This window comes from Trematomus bernacchii, unplaced genomic scaffold, assembly GCF_902827165.1.
Source record: "Trematomus bernacchii unplaced genomic scaffold, fTreBer1.1, whole genome shotgun sequence".
In the NCBI taxonomy this organism is placed as follows: Eukaryota; Metazoa; Chordata; class Actinopteri; order Perciformes; family Nototheniidae; genus Trematomus; species Trematomus bernacchii.
In genome coordinates, this window is record NW_022987575.1 from 950,506 (window position 1) to 965,754 (window position 15,249).

Here is a 15,249-nt window from a genome sequence, read left to right on the forward strand (position 1 = left end):
GGCTACATTCCCAAAGTGTATTTCCCACACACTCCACAGAGCAGACTGGGCTCTGGTTTCAGACAGAGGGTGAAAAGAGGTGCTGCAGCACAGGCAGTATGAGAAAAATAAAGAGCTTTTTGAACATTAAAGCATGAAGACATGTCCCAGTAGAGACACTACATACTGATATACACCTGAACATCAGCAGGAGAGGACTCTTTAAAGTAGAGACACTACATACTGATATACACCTGAACATCAGCAGGAGAGGACTCTTTAAAGTAGAGACACTACATACTGATATACCAACACACTCTCACTCCATAAACGTCCAGGAGCGACTCTTGGTCAGGGTCCCGTGGCGTGCAGTTGGGACGCTCCTAGGCTCCTTCAGCTTCATAAAGGGACGCAAATAGTTTTCAACTGATTGCAATGTATTCCCATCTGCGGCGGGATTTGACGCTCATGGAAGCACGGCATTCGTTTGTGTCGGCGGCTGTTAACCTCTTAAGCACGGCGGTCCCCCCATTGGACCCCATACCCCCACCTTCCACCCTGTGTCTGTAGGTTTTTTGTTGATTTTTTAATTTTGTTCTCGTAGTTTTGTCTTGGACGTCAGGAGCCGTCCATTAAGGTGGGGGTTCTGTCACAGTTCTGCTTTCTCACTCACCTATTTTCTGCATTAACATTCCTTAGTCACCTGGTAGCCACACCCTGTCTCTCTCTCTCACTCTGTTACACCCATCAGCTCCATTAGTATATAGGCCCACTTCACTTTCACCTCAATGCCAGATCGTACTTTGCAGCATGCCAGCCTTTCCCGCATTACCCTCCAGATTGCTCTCCCGGTTTCGACCCTGCCTGTCCCTGACCAGCCTGCCTCGCCTGTTTCCTGACCCTGCCTGTACCCGGACTATTCTGCCTTGCCTGCTCCCTGACCCGGTCTGTACCTGCGACTCCCGTCTTGCCTTCTCCTGGAACCCTCACCTGTCCCCGACCAGCCCTTTGCCTACTATCTGCCTTTTCGTCTCCTACCAGTTTATTGCCTTAAATAAAGCTGGTTACCGACTATCCCTGGTTTCCCGTGTGTTGCATTTTGGTCCTCAGCTCGTTTGTGACAAGATGTGAACCATTTTTACCAAAACAAAACACAAGTCTCATAAGAAGCGTCTAAATGACTCCTGAGCGAAAAAGATCTAACGCACTGCGGCACACAATTCAAGATAAAAATACCCTTATTACTTATCGTAGCTGCACATACAATATAGCCGATTAAAGCTGAGACTCCCCTGATTATTTAGGTATAGTATCATCACTGAGCGATCCGAACTTGCGACAGGGGAAGCAAACACAGACATCACAACACGTACCTTTACGGAGCTTTTACGGCAGATCGTCTCACCGTAGCTGTCAATTAGGTCAAAAGACATGTTCAATGGCATTAAAACGAAAAAAAAAAATACTACAACTGTTGATCCATAGGTTGATAATGTACCTGTGCCTTTGAAGAAATTATTTATAATCCATAATTCAATTTTTTATGTAAAAATCGGAGCGGAAAAGTTAGCTGCTAATGGTAGCCACCAGAGTGTATGCAGCTTCCGGTTTTGGTAACGCGTCACTCTCACTCCTTATTTGTTAACGTTTTGGTGTGTATATAACTTTCCCTCGATTCCATTGGCTCTAGCGGTTATAAAGAGATTTCATTCATCAAAATCGAGCAAGGGGGAGATAGGTCAAATCCACCCAAATGACCCCAGAAGTGGGGGTTTTTGGCTAAATCTCTCTAAAAAGGTCAAATTTCCCTTGTTTTGCATCAATCTTGAAACAGGGTACTTATTATATGTTGTACTTTGGATTCCTAAAGCTTTTAGTCTACTAACCCATCATCCAAGGGTAGTTTTCACTATAAGTAAAAAGAATTTTTGGACGGACACTATAATTTACAGTTTTTTACTATGTAAAATCTGAATTTTCTTTAAAATAGATTGATAGATAGATAGATTGATTCTGACTTTTCTACATCCAACTCACAGGTTTATCATTACTTTGAGAATAAAGATTATTAATTTAACCCTTTTAGAAGGGAAGATATGGTCATTTGTTCTGGGAATGTCATTTTCGAGCCTGAGACCTGAAAAACAGGCTCAGGGCTTAAGAGGTTAAAGGCAATGTGAGCGTCCATTCCCATTGGATAACTGAGAATTGTACACCCGGAAGTAAGTATTCCCCTTACTGTCGATTGATTTGACAGTGATATCTCCACGACTCATCAACTCAAAAACACCAGATTATCCTTGTTAATTAAACGACATTGATAGGTTTTAGTGTACAATGCTTTTGTCACGTTTTCCCCTTCAATTCTGAGAAACAAGTCGTTTTCTATGAGTTTTGGATGGCCGAAGACATTACATTACTCACAATCCTCTGTAGCAACCATAGACTGTATATTGAAACAGGCAACAGCTTCGGTTCATGTTAATTTACAAACTCTTCAACTACAACCGTAGTTATATTTAAAAACATGTTAGAAGGCCTCACGAAATACTTTAATGTACATTTAAATTTAAATGTGAAGGAATGTGTGTATAACAAAATACATCGTTCATAAATGAAACCGGAAACAGACGTAGGCAAGATCCTCAGCTCGATTATTGGATGGTTTAGCCGCAATGCACGCTGGGATTTGGTGTTTATGCGATGTGACATCCGAAAACATTTAAAAAAAAAAAAATAATACATTATTCCGAGTGTGCTTGCTTTTCTCTTTGCTTAGGGTTAGGGCTAAAATAACTGGGTGGCCTGTCAGCCTGTCAGCCTTCCATCTGTGCACAAACTTATCTTGCGCCCTCATTGGTCATGTGCGCGAGGAGGGGCTCTGTTGCCCCTTTCACACCAACGCGTTTTCAGCGCCGGCTCGGAGCTGGAATCCGGTTCACTTCCAGCTCCAAAAGATTGTCGGTCTAGAAGCAAGAGCTTCGGAGCTAAGAGGCGGCGTCGCTTACGTCTCTCTTACATCGAGGCGTGCAGGAAACTAAACCCACCTCCCCTGAACATGGTTCGACTGAAGAGTCTCGTCATGCCTGCCTACAAGCAGTAGCGCTGAGCAAAGTGACTAGAAGGCAACCACACACTTTATAAAGTCAGGCAACACTAACCAGGCTTCGTGTGATTCTGTTTATTTGTACCTTACTTTGACCATCCGTTCGCTGTTATTGATCATTGTGGAGAGCAGGCAGACGTTTTGTTTGTTATTATAGCAGCTATCGGATGGAATTAATACATGGGCTGCACAAGTTGTCATGTCCGACTATCACAAGTAGAATCATAATGAAAAATACGCCGGTAAAATCTGCCTGTAGAAAACGGCTTAGCAAGTAGTCAGTTTAGCTTTGGTTGCTATGCTAACATCACCCATGTTATACCAGAGAAACTTTCATAACAGCGTTGTGATGCCAAACAGCGTCAATTCAGACTAAATAAACTCCCGTGGAAGAGCAGCCAGCACTGCATTGGTCGGTAAATGCCGCTGAAACACATTAATAAACAATGAACCACGGCACTCTGGAGAAAAGTATAAGGTTGGAGAAGTCGTTATTTAATTTAATCTGGCTTCGTATGATTAAAAGTAACACGATCATCGACCCGACGCAGTCCCCCGTTGTTGTTGTTGTTGTGAGCGCCGTTGGGGAGCAAATCAGCGATGTAATCGGTGACGTCATGACGCAGCAGCGGCAGCACCATCCCGGCTCTGAGTGGTGTGAACAAAGCGGGAGCAGAAAAGGGAAACCGGAGCTGAACCAGAAAAGCTCTAGCTCGGAGCTAGAAAGGGAAAAGCGCTGGTGTGAAAGCCGGATGTAAGGAAGTGGCCGATTTTTTTCGGCTGTGTATTTTCAAATTCTAGCGCACTCGAGCTGGTTTCTCCAAAATTACCTACCCCACCTTTAATAAAACATAATAATATCAGCTATTGAAATTCTGATTCCATAGATGTGTCTCCCATCACCCCTGACTATTCTCTCAACTCAGTATATTACATTCTTTAATTCAAAGAAAATCAGTAATATCTTTAAAAACTACAAGTCCCTTTCTATTAGCTGTGCACCGTTATGGTGTAAATATAACCTATCTACCAATTGGATCAAATATAAAAGTCAGCCGAATTAGTGTTGATACTGCAAGGAGACGTATTGTGTGAAAATAAATGTAAGATATTGTGTAATTGCTGATATATTTAAGATCCACGTCACATATTCAGTTTCGGCGGCATTTCTTCCAGTTTGTCCAGAAGTCTTCTCACCAGGGCTCTATAAATAAAGAACTACGGCAGATGTGTAATATTTAATGCAGCCGAATTGTTTATTACAATGCCGTTATTTCACTGACTTCCAAAGAGAAAAGCAAGAACACTCGGAATAAAGTATTTTTTTTTTTTCTTTTAAATGTTTTCCGATTTCATATCGCATAAAAACCATATCCCGACGTGCATTGCGGCTAAAACATCCAGGATTATGGGTAGTTCGATGTTTTAGCCTATCAAAACCTCTGAAAAAATAAATGTTTCTCTCAGAATCGAAAGGGAAAAACCTATGGGAAAAATACAAAAGCATTGTACACAATTCAAACCAATTAATGTTGTGTAATTAACAAGGATAAACTGATGTTTTTTAGTGGATGAGTACTGCAGATATCACTGTTGATCATTTGATCATTGGCTTTATTATGAAAACTTCGAGACCGGAAATACTGTTTTCACCCCGTGAGGGTTGACGCTAACTTTACATATGCTGCCGCATATACACGTTCTCCTGGCGAAACCTCAAATCATCTTCGTAATATCTATCAAACTATAGATCCTACACATCCACTGGACGTCGATTATAAAAGTACAATATACACTTCTCGCTAGAAATCTAATCAAAAAGCATTTTAATGGCCAAACTATCTTACAATTTAGGATTTTCCAGAGAGGGTTATTTGTGAATATACGACCCACTGTAGCATTTGCAGTCAACAGGAGCACTAGAGGTCGAAAACTTTAAAACGTGATTATAGGTCGTAATAAGCGCTTGAACAATCGACCTATTTGGTCCTATGAGTTGGAGGACTTGTTGGTCCATGAGTTGGTCTAATTCTTCTATCACTTGAAGCAGTAGACAGGAGCTTTTAACAGAAAATACCTTATTGCAGCTAGATCCAGACAATACAAAAGAATCGGACATTAACTAATAATCATTTTTGGGTTCTCAGGACTCATTACATAGATACAATTAAGTGCTGATATTTCAGAGAGGATCAATAATTCAGGTAAACATCAAAATAACAAAACAAGATTCCAAACTGTTTATATGGTGCTTTTTCTTTCTTTCCTTGTAAGGCATTTTATTATCTCTTGTTTGATGAGTGCAATATACATTTAAAACTTTAACCAAATTACTTTTGTACTAATTCAACCTTGAATATTTCATGTCCATTACATTTGCAGCCAAAGTGATTATGATTATGCATGGTAAAGATAACTCTTACATCCTGAACCAAAGGTGCCTGAAGTCTCTACAATATTAAATTGTTGTCTTGGTTACAGGTTGGAAAATAAAGCACCATGTTTCATGCCGCCGTACAGATTCTCCTTCAGAAAGACCAGCGTCTTCCTCCAGGCGTCTTCCTGAGCGAGAGAATGTGCCACCAGCTCTCCGCCCCACAGAACCATCACTGCAAAGACAAGAAGCCAAACTATAGCAGTTAAAACTCAAAGTCCGGACTTGTTAGCTTAACTTTGAGAGAAACATCTTCCTGGTCTGAAGGGGAACATACTCGTAAGAGGTGGGTTAGTGACAGTTCTGAAGGAGCTGGCTCTGACAAACGGTGTGAACGGAGGTTCGATCAGGTGACCGGTGTTCTTATAGGACAGGACAGTCAGCAGGTGGCTGTTCCCCGCTCGCTCCATCATCTCTCTCATCTGTAAAAAAGGAAGTTAAACACATAATCTCATAAATGTTAATATTAAATGGCCTCATTATCATTCTTTGGATATGCTTTGTAAATATGTATATCTTATACTGTTTCTGCTGCTGTCACGTCTGAACTGTAAATCTTCATGAGAGTGGAATTTAAAAATATGTCTTTACAAATAAATTCAAAGATGTTGGAAATGTTGGAAACATGCTCTGTTTTACCCCTCCTTAATTCAATGTATTGTTTTCCATGAGATCTTGATGAATAGTCATATATTCAATAATATGAATCATTGCTTTTACGGTCAAATCTTTCATTTAATATCTGGAATTTTGTTTTTTGTTTTTTTTCATTTCAATTCCAACTTTGGCAATAAAGTAATATCATTTTCATTGTTGTTCACCTTCATGAAGCCAGCATAAAACAACATCATAAGAGGTAAGATAGAAAACACAAGGACAAGTATCTAGATGCGCTTTAAGTAGTCCATCTACGGAAAATTAAGGTTTCAACACGGAAGATGCATATCAACAAAATCATAATTACGTTGCCCAAGTGCAGTCCTATTCTCTTAGCACTGCAGTCTCTTTTCTACATCCTGATTAATTCTTCACATCTTTCCTTAACCCCATTACTTTTTACACTAAGGTTAGGAAAAGACAGATTATTTTGATTATTCGACCTCAACCCAGACCTCCAGGTGAATGTTTTTATTCACACAGGATGTCATCTTGTAAATACACTCACATCTATAGCAGACTCGTAGGTGGGCAAGTTCTGATCGTCCTCACCGACAACGAGCAGCAGAGGACACTGCAGTCGTCCCACCTGCTCAGAGACACAGCAGCGTTTCAGATTGTTTCATCTGCTGCAGAATTTTTCATGATGCATCACTGTGCGATCATTTATCTTTGGATCTTTGACACTTTACTCAGAGCTACAGAAGCACATTTATCCACATATACTTTGTTGTAGATATCAGCAGAGATTAAATACATATACAAAAATGTACATGGTTGTTCAGTCTAAAACAAATGTGAATACACAGGTGATAATACATAATGCAAACAAACTGTTATCTATATCAACCGAAATGATTTCTTTTTTTACAGAAATGGCTTCGAAGAGCAAAAACCCAGTTAAAAAGTCAGAAATATAAACTCTCTAAAGAGTCTGCTGGTACTCACGTCCACTTTGAGTGAGGGGTCTGTTGGGATGGGCAGCAGCATATCTCTACAGATCAACTGGTTATCCTTATCAAGGTGAATCTTGTCAATGTTTCTGATTTAGAAGAAAAGGAAAAGGATTCAATGTTTGTGTTGAGGGTGGCACCAGAGATTGATCATAGGGTAATTACAATCAAAATGAAAGCTGCAAGCTTCAGGAACCCATGTGCAGCCTCGAATCGCCATCGTCACTAACCACTTTGTATCATTAACCTGATTTGTTTGTGCATGTGCGCAAGTAAGCTACTTCTTGCCACCGCTTGAACTGATTTCACTACATTTCCCTACATGGGAATCAGATTTTCCAGTGATACAAATGCCTCTTATATATCGTACATGTAGGTGTCACGTACACCTTTGTGAAGGGTTTTTAGGGGGCGCTATAGAGCCATCCTGCCACACAGAAACACGACAACCATATCAGTTACTTAAGATCCTCCGTGTTAACGCCCGTGACAAATTTCGTAAATGCATCGCTAAACCCAAAATAAGTATGTTGAGGTATTTTAGGGGGCGCTATAGAGTAACCTTGCCATACCAAAACACAACAACAAGTGCGCAATAAGTTTTGATTATCCAAGTCTTCTGATGGTACTGGCCAAATTTGGAGTCGATCTGATAAAAATTGTAGGAGGAGATAGTTTGGCACGGTCCCACAAAAGGGCAAACATTGGAAGTAGATTACAGCCCTCTCTTCACTTGATTAGGACAGCTCCCTCTGCTGTAATTAATGTAAATTACAGTAAAAACCAGAGGTTTATGTGAAATTGTTCTTTTTTTGAAATAATGTTTTTTATGTGCAATTATAGGATTTAATTTTGTATTTGTGTTAATTTGGGGGGGGGGGGGGTGGCGCCAGCTAAAATCTTGCCTAGGGCAGCAAATTGGTCAGGGCCGGCCCTGCTTGTGCGGAAAACTCAAAAGTGGCACATAGACATGTTCAGGGCCAGACCATTAACCATCATCTGAAGTATGGTGCCGTTTGGACAATTTTCCTTTGAGTTATGACAACATCGTGTTTTATGAGGAGGGATGCATTACCATGGAAACGGCATATGATTACACCTCAGATTTAGCGTAAAGCTGTTGATGGGTGGACCGATGATATACATGTGAAGTTTGATGGCGATCGGAACATGTCCATTGCACTTGCGTTGCCATGGAAATACCACATTATGAAACCTCAGATTTGACGTAGAGCTGTTCAGGGCAGCAGTGTAAACCATCATGTGACGCTTGGCGGCGTTCGGAGTCAGTTGGAGTTATGACATCATCGTGTTCCATGTCGAGGGATCACCTAGCATCACACAAACGTTAAAATGGGCGCCGCATAACGAGTACGCTGTGCGGTGAAAAGTTTCGATTTTGATAACTTTTCATCCCCCAAGTCTCGAGACGCTACTTTCAAAATTTGGTGTCGATGGGAAAAAATCCCTGGGAGGAGATCTTTAAAGTAGGGTATGTTAAATTCGAAATGGCCGATCTCCTGCACGTTTTTTTATACACCTCCAAAAGGCTTTTTTGTTCGTCTCCGCAATTTAGATATGCGTATCCAATTTTGTTCATTTACGTGAAAGTGAAAGTGGGTGGAGTTTACATTAAAAAACAGAAGTGGCCGTGGCTTGCACATTTTTTTACGCAAAGTTACGGAACCCATTCCAAACATCTATTTTCACCATTTCTGACGTGTTTGCAACATTTGGTGAGTTTTCATAAAGGTTGCGGGGGTCAAAAGTGCGTTCAAAGACGAAAAATTATAATCATAATAATAATCCTATCGCGCCCACATCGCTATGCACGAACGGGCTACAAGCTGTCATGATTTTGGCCCGTTTTTCTGGGCTTTAGCCCGTCGTTTGGCCTGTTTTGTGTGTGGTGTCACACAAAACAGTCTCAGACCCTAATAAAAATAGTCAAGGAAAACAATAGTTCTTCATTCCGACTCTGTCGAGCTCAGGCTCTAATTAAAATCTCTTGTGAGCAGGAAAGGCATAGAGATAACTGAAAGAAGATTAACTTACTTTTTAAATAAAGCATTAATTTGTTCCACAGGTCCGTCAATCGGCTGCACATGACTCCCACTGATACACACTGCGCATCTGAGCTGGGAGACCACACACATACAGAGATCAGACAGCTGGACAGAATCCGATTATCGGTCAGATAATATAAGTGTGACATGGTTCTGATCCCTTGCAGTTCGCTGCGACGGAATGAGCAACTTCCAGACATGGTGGACTATATTGCTATATTGAGTGCTTCTCATTGTGTGGAGTTATATTCAGTTGCAAGGCTACACCTGACATCAGTTGGATGGATGGATGGATGGATGGATGGATGGATGGATGGATGGATGGATGGATGGATGGATGGATGGATGGATAGATGGTCTTACCTTTACAAGCTGGGAGTAAACAGCCATTCTGAGAGTGACAGAGGCGCCGAAGGAAAGACCCAACATGGCGATCCTGCTGCCGAGGATCTGAGGATGCTGCTCCAGGACTCTATAGGCCGTCTGCAGCAGGAAAATATGTCGAAAATATACTTCTACATTGATGATGCAGAACGTTTTTTGTTGGTCAGAAAGCGCTATCTTACATTTATATCTCATGTTTTCAAGATATACATGGTTGATGTACCTCAAAGTAATCATTGTCCACGATTTTCCCAGTTTCCCTAGTGATTTTAGCTGTCAGGTAGTCGAGGGCCAGGGAGGCGATGCCGTGGGAGGCCAGCAGCGCTGCCCGGTACTCCACCAACTTCCCTCCAGCCCCCCAAAGGTCCAAGAGTCCGGGGAAAGGACCAGGTCCTTCAGACGATTCAAGACACCAAATACAATCACTAGCTCGGTAATTATACAATGATATATGGATTATTTGGAAAGCTTTACCATATTTGCTGAAAGCACAAAGTCTTCCAGATACAATCAATATTTGTGTAATTGAGCAATCGATAATATTACTTTTTACCGATGTACTCTTGAATTCAGTTTGATAAAAAATGTTGTTGTTCCAAAAGTTACAAATAACTAATGCTGAATTTGGTTCATTTTCATTGTTAATGTTCTTCTATGTCACACAAATGTCACCCCTAAACTTCCCCCAGAGGACACCTCCCTTCAGAATCTCCCCAGGTCCTACCTGAGGGCAGGAAGAGGGTCGCAGTGAGTCTGCCCTCTGTTATCGGGACTCTACGGACGCCGGGAGCCATGTACCATCGCTCTACCACCACACTGGCCAGCAGCACCTGATCCAAGAAGCCCTCCGTCTGGTGACCCTGATACACCGAGATTGTGACCCCCATGGGAGTCTGGACGTTCATCTTCCTCCACCTTGAAGAATGAGGGGAACGAGGTAACTCTAACGTTACGCTCACTGGGACACACCGGATTAAAGCGATGCGAATATAATCGTCTTGAAGTTGTGTTTACTAGCGTCATTCAAACAAGTAGGCAGACGAAAACACTTTTCTAATATGTGTTTCGGAAATCGATCGATAAGACTAATCTAACATGTAGCTGCTCCGTCCACACTCACAACAATGTCATACAGACAGAAATAAAGCAGTGACTGTATTCGCCATGACACAGACAGTCTGTGGTTTGTACATGTATAACTTTTCACCAGTTTCTGAACAAATATGAGGAGCTGTGAGCTCTGAGGGCTAACAGCTAACGGCTGATGTTTTGGTTATCTGATTCAACGTCAGTGACGGCAGGCCGAGATCCTCACCGCTGATTGGCTAACGCGAGAATGTGCCACGTGAATTTGACGCTCGAGTTGACAAAATGTAACTCTCGCGAAGGCGCAAGTCTCGTCAATCTCGTCATTCGGTGTGAACGCACCATAAGGCTTCATTTAAATCCATCCCCTACACCTTTTTATGGAAGTTAATTTACTATAAATAATGATTATTTTTCATCCAAGATATGCTGACACAAAATTATGGTTCCGAAATGTTATGACGGCTGCTCTTTCTACCAGAGAGACAGAAGGAGGCTCGTTCAGCTGAGATCGGAATACAGGCGGACTTCAGTTGGTCACAGAGTGCAGTGGTGTATGGGTCGTTTTGGAATTGGGCCTAATAATATTATTTTTTCCTGTACTGTCATCTGAACAGCCCCATGGTTGTTGGCCTACCTGAGCCCAGTTTTGCTGCCAGGAACTGGTCTGAGGCTCCACAGCAGGCCCATCGGTTCAACCCCAGAATATGTCCCGCCCAGACTGGGATCCTGTGAAACTGTGGGAGTGAAATGGATAAAAAATATTGACTTTTTTCTATTTTCACATATAACTCCATCATTTAATAACAAAATATGTTTTGCTGCCATTCACAAACTTTAGTAATCGTTCTAAATTCATCTTCCTGAATTGTGATGGTCTTACCGTTCACAATACTGGTGGCATCGGCAGTGTAGTGAGCAAAAGCCTCCCAGCTGTGTCCGTCTTCACACTGGTGGAGGGCGTGGATGGTCAGCTGGAACCCAGGGAGGAGGTTCTGGACCAAGACGGTGAACTTCTCATCCACAAGCCCTCTGGACGGCTGGACCGACAGCTTCACGCAATGCTGTTTCATGTCCATCCTGAACTGAGCGGACAGAAGAAATCAAGAGACGATACAATTAATTAAAAAATGAGAGATTCCACTATTATTTCCAAATAAAGATGGTGCAATATATTTTATTTAATGTATTTATTTAGTTGGAGTTGGAACTTGTGTGCAAACCCTCAACCAGGGTCTCTAAAATCTAAGGAAATAAATGGTAAACACACCTTAAAAACACTACTATCCATCTAAACCCTAACCCTATCGAAAACAGCATTTCCAGAGTCGGGTCCCAGGAGGTAGCAGTTCCAGAAAAGGGCCCAAAACCTCCCTTTCCCTGACCACATTAACCAGCTCTGACGGGGATTCCAAGGTGTCCACCTGGTCCCGAACCACCTCCATTGGATCCTTTCTTCGAAAAAGCAGCAGCGGTCTCTACTCAAAGTCCCTCATGGATGAATGAACTTCTCAAATTATCCCTAAGGAAGATTCCAGCCAACCTCCAGAGAAAGTCTAAGTATCCATGGACTTGTTATTTTAGTCATGGTTAACACTTCATGACCAGAGGTAAGAATATCAATTAGGATAGACCGGCAAGGCAAGGCACGGCAATTTTATTTACATAGCACCTTTCAGTACGCGACAATTCAAAGTGCTTTACAAAATAATATACAAAAGACATTTAAGAATAAATACAGCATAAACACATTATTAAATGGCATTTAAAAACAGGCAAGATAATGCAAGATAAGGAAATAAATAAATCAACACAGCAGGTACAGAATACATGAATAAAAGCCATACTGCAGTGTGAGTATGAACAGCTCAATTTAAAGCAGCGGCAAATAGATATGTTTTTAGTCTGGTTTTGAAAATAGGAAGTGTTTCAGCGGACGTGCACGATTCGGGCAGTTTGTTCCAGATTGTCGGGGCATAATAGCTAAACGCTGCTTTTCCATGTTTAGTTCTTATTCTTTGAACAGAGAGCAGACCCGACCCAGAGGACCTGAGACTCCTGGATGGATCATAGTTATGCAGGAGATCGTTTATATATCGAGAACTTTGCCTTCTGGCTTAGCTCTGATTTGCAGACATTACAATAAAAAACAATGTCATTCAGAAGCCTGTTGTCTTCTTACTTGGCAAAAACTGAATTCTGATTCCGATAGCTTCCGGACAAGTGTTATAATAAAATACAGTATTTACCTCTGAAATGCAGTGCAGTATGAGTGTAAAGACACTGTGGATCAGTGAAATCATTTAACTTAAGTAGTATCCGAATGCTTCCTCTACCACAGTACTTAAGTATAAAATACTCCATGTTCGGCATTGTTGTCCCCCTTTCAGAAGGGGCAAACGGCTACAAATAAAATCTAAATTCCAGAGCTCTGCAGTCACAACTAAAAAGTCCACAAAAAGTGTCATTTCACACTTTCTTAAAACTTAAATAAACACTAACTGACCTTTCAAGCTTGTGTTCAGGTGTGCCTTCTTGACAGTTGGTTTGATCTCCTCTTGGTTCTGAAGTCGTCTAAGCGTCTGCAAACAAAGCAATTACCTAATCAAACTTTGGACGAACAGGTGTATAGTAAACAAGTTCATGTTAATATTTTGCGAAACTTTAATCTCCTCCCACAGAAACATCACTCGATCAAAGGTGGAGGGAATGTACTATTTATAAAGAATGGGATGAGGTCAATCATTATGATCCTTGTAATACATTAAACTTTCGCATATTGAATGAAGCATGTGGATTGACACAAGAAAATTATAGAATGGTGTGGTGATTTTACTGCGCACAGTACTTTGTTAGGGTGTTTTATGAAAATAAACCAGAGCCAGAAAGACAGAGGGGCAGGCTGGAGTTGAGAACGATTGCTAGCAGGATAGAGGCTACCAGGTTTTGTGTTAAAATCTGAAATGTAAAAAAATCCTTTATCCGCCCAGTTATGGAAATTATTAGACAGGGCTTAGCGTTAGCAAACAAGAGAGAAGAACGGATCAAACTGTTCCTCTACAAACATGAGTTGGTCGGATTCTCTGTCACAGTAAGCAGCGCAGGTTGGACACAAATGCAGGAGACAGGAACTGTTAACAGAAAATACCATATTGCAAGCTAGTTCTAGACGAGACAAAATAGAACAGAAATTCAATTAATCTACATAAAAAACTGCAAATCCCTCTCTGTCTCTGTCTCTGTTTCCAACGGCGTCCACCAGGGTTCTGTACTTGGTCCACTTGTGTTTACCATCTACATCCACCATCTTGGACAGATTCTCCGTTACAACGACCTCTAGTTTCACTGTTATGCAGACGACATACATCCAGAAGGAGCTCAACGTAGAGCCACTGCTCCGTTGTGTCTGAAGCGGCCAATTGTGATGGATCCAGCCTCTGATTAGGCTGCTTCTGGGGGCCCTAAATTGAAGGTTTTTCTTGAGTTTTTTTGTAGTTTGGATCAAAATTGCATGGAATCTCCGCAGTACGGCCTGGGGGCAGTGCCGATTTTAATGCCTCACATGGTTGGACACCATGACCCTGTGGACACCATGACCCTGTGGACGACAGGCTTAAGGCTGACCAGACGGGCGAAGACGCTCTGAAGGACGGGTAGGAGGACGAAGGTCGTGACAAGAGGGTGGACCAAAATGCAGGAGACAGGAATTTTAAAACAGAACATATTTTTATTTTACTCTTGGTCCGAACGAGGCAAAACAGAAAATAACTTCTCGAAAATACAGAAATTCCAACAATGGCTAATCATTATCTGGATTTTACGACGTATTCATGCAAAAGAGTAAATGTCAGAGAGGATTAATGAGTCAGGTAGATTAACATATATTAAACTAGAGTCCCCCTCTGCCCCTACTCTCTCTATAATGGAGGTTGTATTTTGGACTCTATTTGAACAAGGGTGATGGAATCCACCCTAAAATCTATTTAAAAAAGACTTTTACATCCTCACAGTAAATACAGAGCCAGATCAAATGCACGCTAAAGGGTCTTTGAGCATGTTTTCTCTCAGTGCTGTTATGTTAAAAAAAGAAAGAATGTCATGATATATTGATATTTGTCTGTTGATGTTACACATGGAGCTGCTGTGATGCAAGTCACATTTCACACTTGATCTGACCATTAAAGTATTATCGTATCCTACCCTTGGTTGGTGGGTTCGTGACCGTTTTGAAGGAGCTGGCTCGGGCGAACGGCATGAATGGAGGTTCGATCAGGTGACCGGCATTCTTATAGGAGAGGACAGTCAGAAGGTGGCTGTTCCCCGCCCGCTCCATCATCTCTTTCATCTGCAAAACGGCTGTGTATTTTCAAATTGTAGCTGGTTTCTCCAAAATTACCTACCCCACCTTTAATAAAACATAATAATATCAGCTATTGAAATTCTGATTCCATAGATGTGTCTCCCATCACCCAAAACCCCTGACTATTCTCTCAACTCAGTATATTACATTCTTTAATTCAAAGAAAATCAGTAATATCTTTAAAAACTACAAGTCCTTTTCTATCAGCTGTGCACCGTTATGGT

General features: G+C 41.5%; 2 protein-coding genes across 4 annotated transcripts in view; both read right to left on the bottom strand.

Moving 5' to 3' along the window:
* The window catches only part of LOC117479722 (peroxisomal succinyl-coenzyme A thioesterase-like), an 85,560-nt gene that overhangs the window by 36,762 nt on the left and 33,549 nt on the right, over positions 1–15,249 (bottom strand). The gene's annotated exons all lie outside the window — the stretch shown is intronic.
* Positions 5,323–13,328, bottom strand: LOC117479724 (peroxisomal succinyl-coenzyme A thioesterase-like). Of its 2 annotated transcripts, XM_034126816.1 has the most exons (11): positions 13,172–13,280; positions 11,549–11,750; positions 11,303–11,402; positions 10,304–10,494; positions 9,803–9,972; positions 9,559–9,678; positions 9,185–9,267; positions 7,125–7,218; positions 6,685–6,765; positions 5,797–5,941; positions 5,323–5,694 (listed from the first exon to the last, which is right to left on the bottom strand). In XM_034126816.1, the coding sequence occupies exons 2-11, from the start codon at positions 11,742–11,744 to the stop codon at positions 5,561–5,563; spliced, it is 1,314 nt and encodes a 437-aa protein (XP_033982707.1). In that variant the 5' UTR covers positions 11,745–11,750; positions 13,172–13,280; the 3' UTR covers positions 5,323–5,560. The 2 variants fall into 2 exon arrangements, with proteins under 2 accessions (XP_033982707.1, XP_033982708.1); XM_034126817.1 differs by lacking the exon at positions 11,549–11,750 and having other exon boundaries at positions 13,172–13,328.

What these genes read in the sequence shown, in the direction of transcription:
- LOC117479724 (XM_034126816.1), bottom strand. Translation starts at nt 11,744, where the DNA reads ATGGACATGAAACAGCATTGCGTGAAGCTGTCGGTCCAGCCGTCCAGA. An exon ending in TTTACTCCCAGCTTGTAAAG is followed by an intron (nt 9,268 to 9,558) that starts GTAAGACCATCT and finishes GTGGTCTCCCAG; the next exon opens with CTCAGATGCGCAGTGTGTAT. An exon ending in CCTACGAGTCTGCTATAGAT is followed by an intron (nt 5,942 to 6,684) that starts GTGAGTGTATTT and finishes CCTTTTTTACAG; the next exon opens with ATGAGAGAGATGATGGAGCG.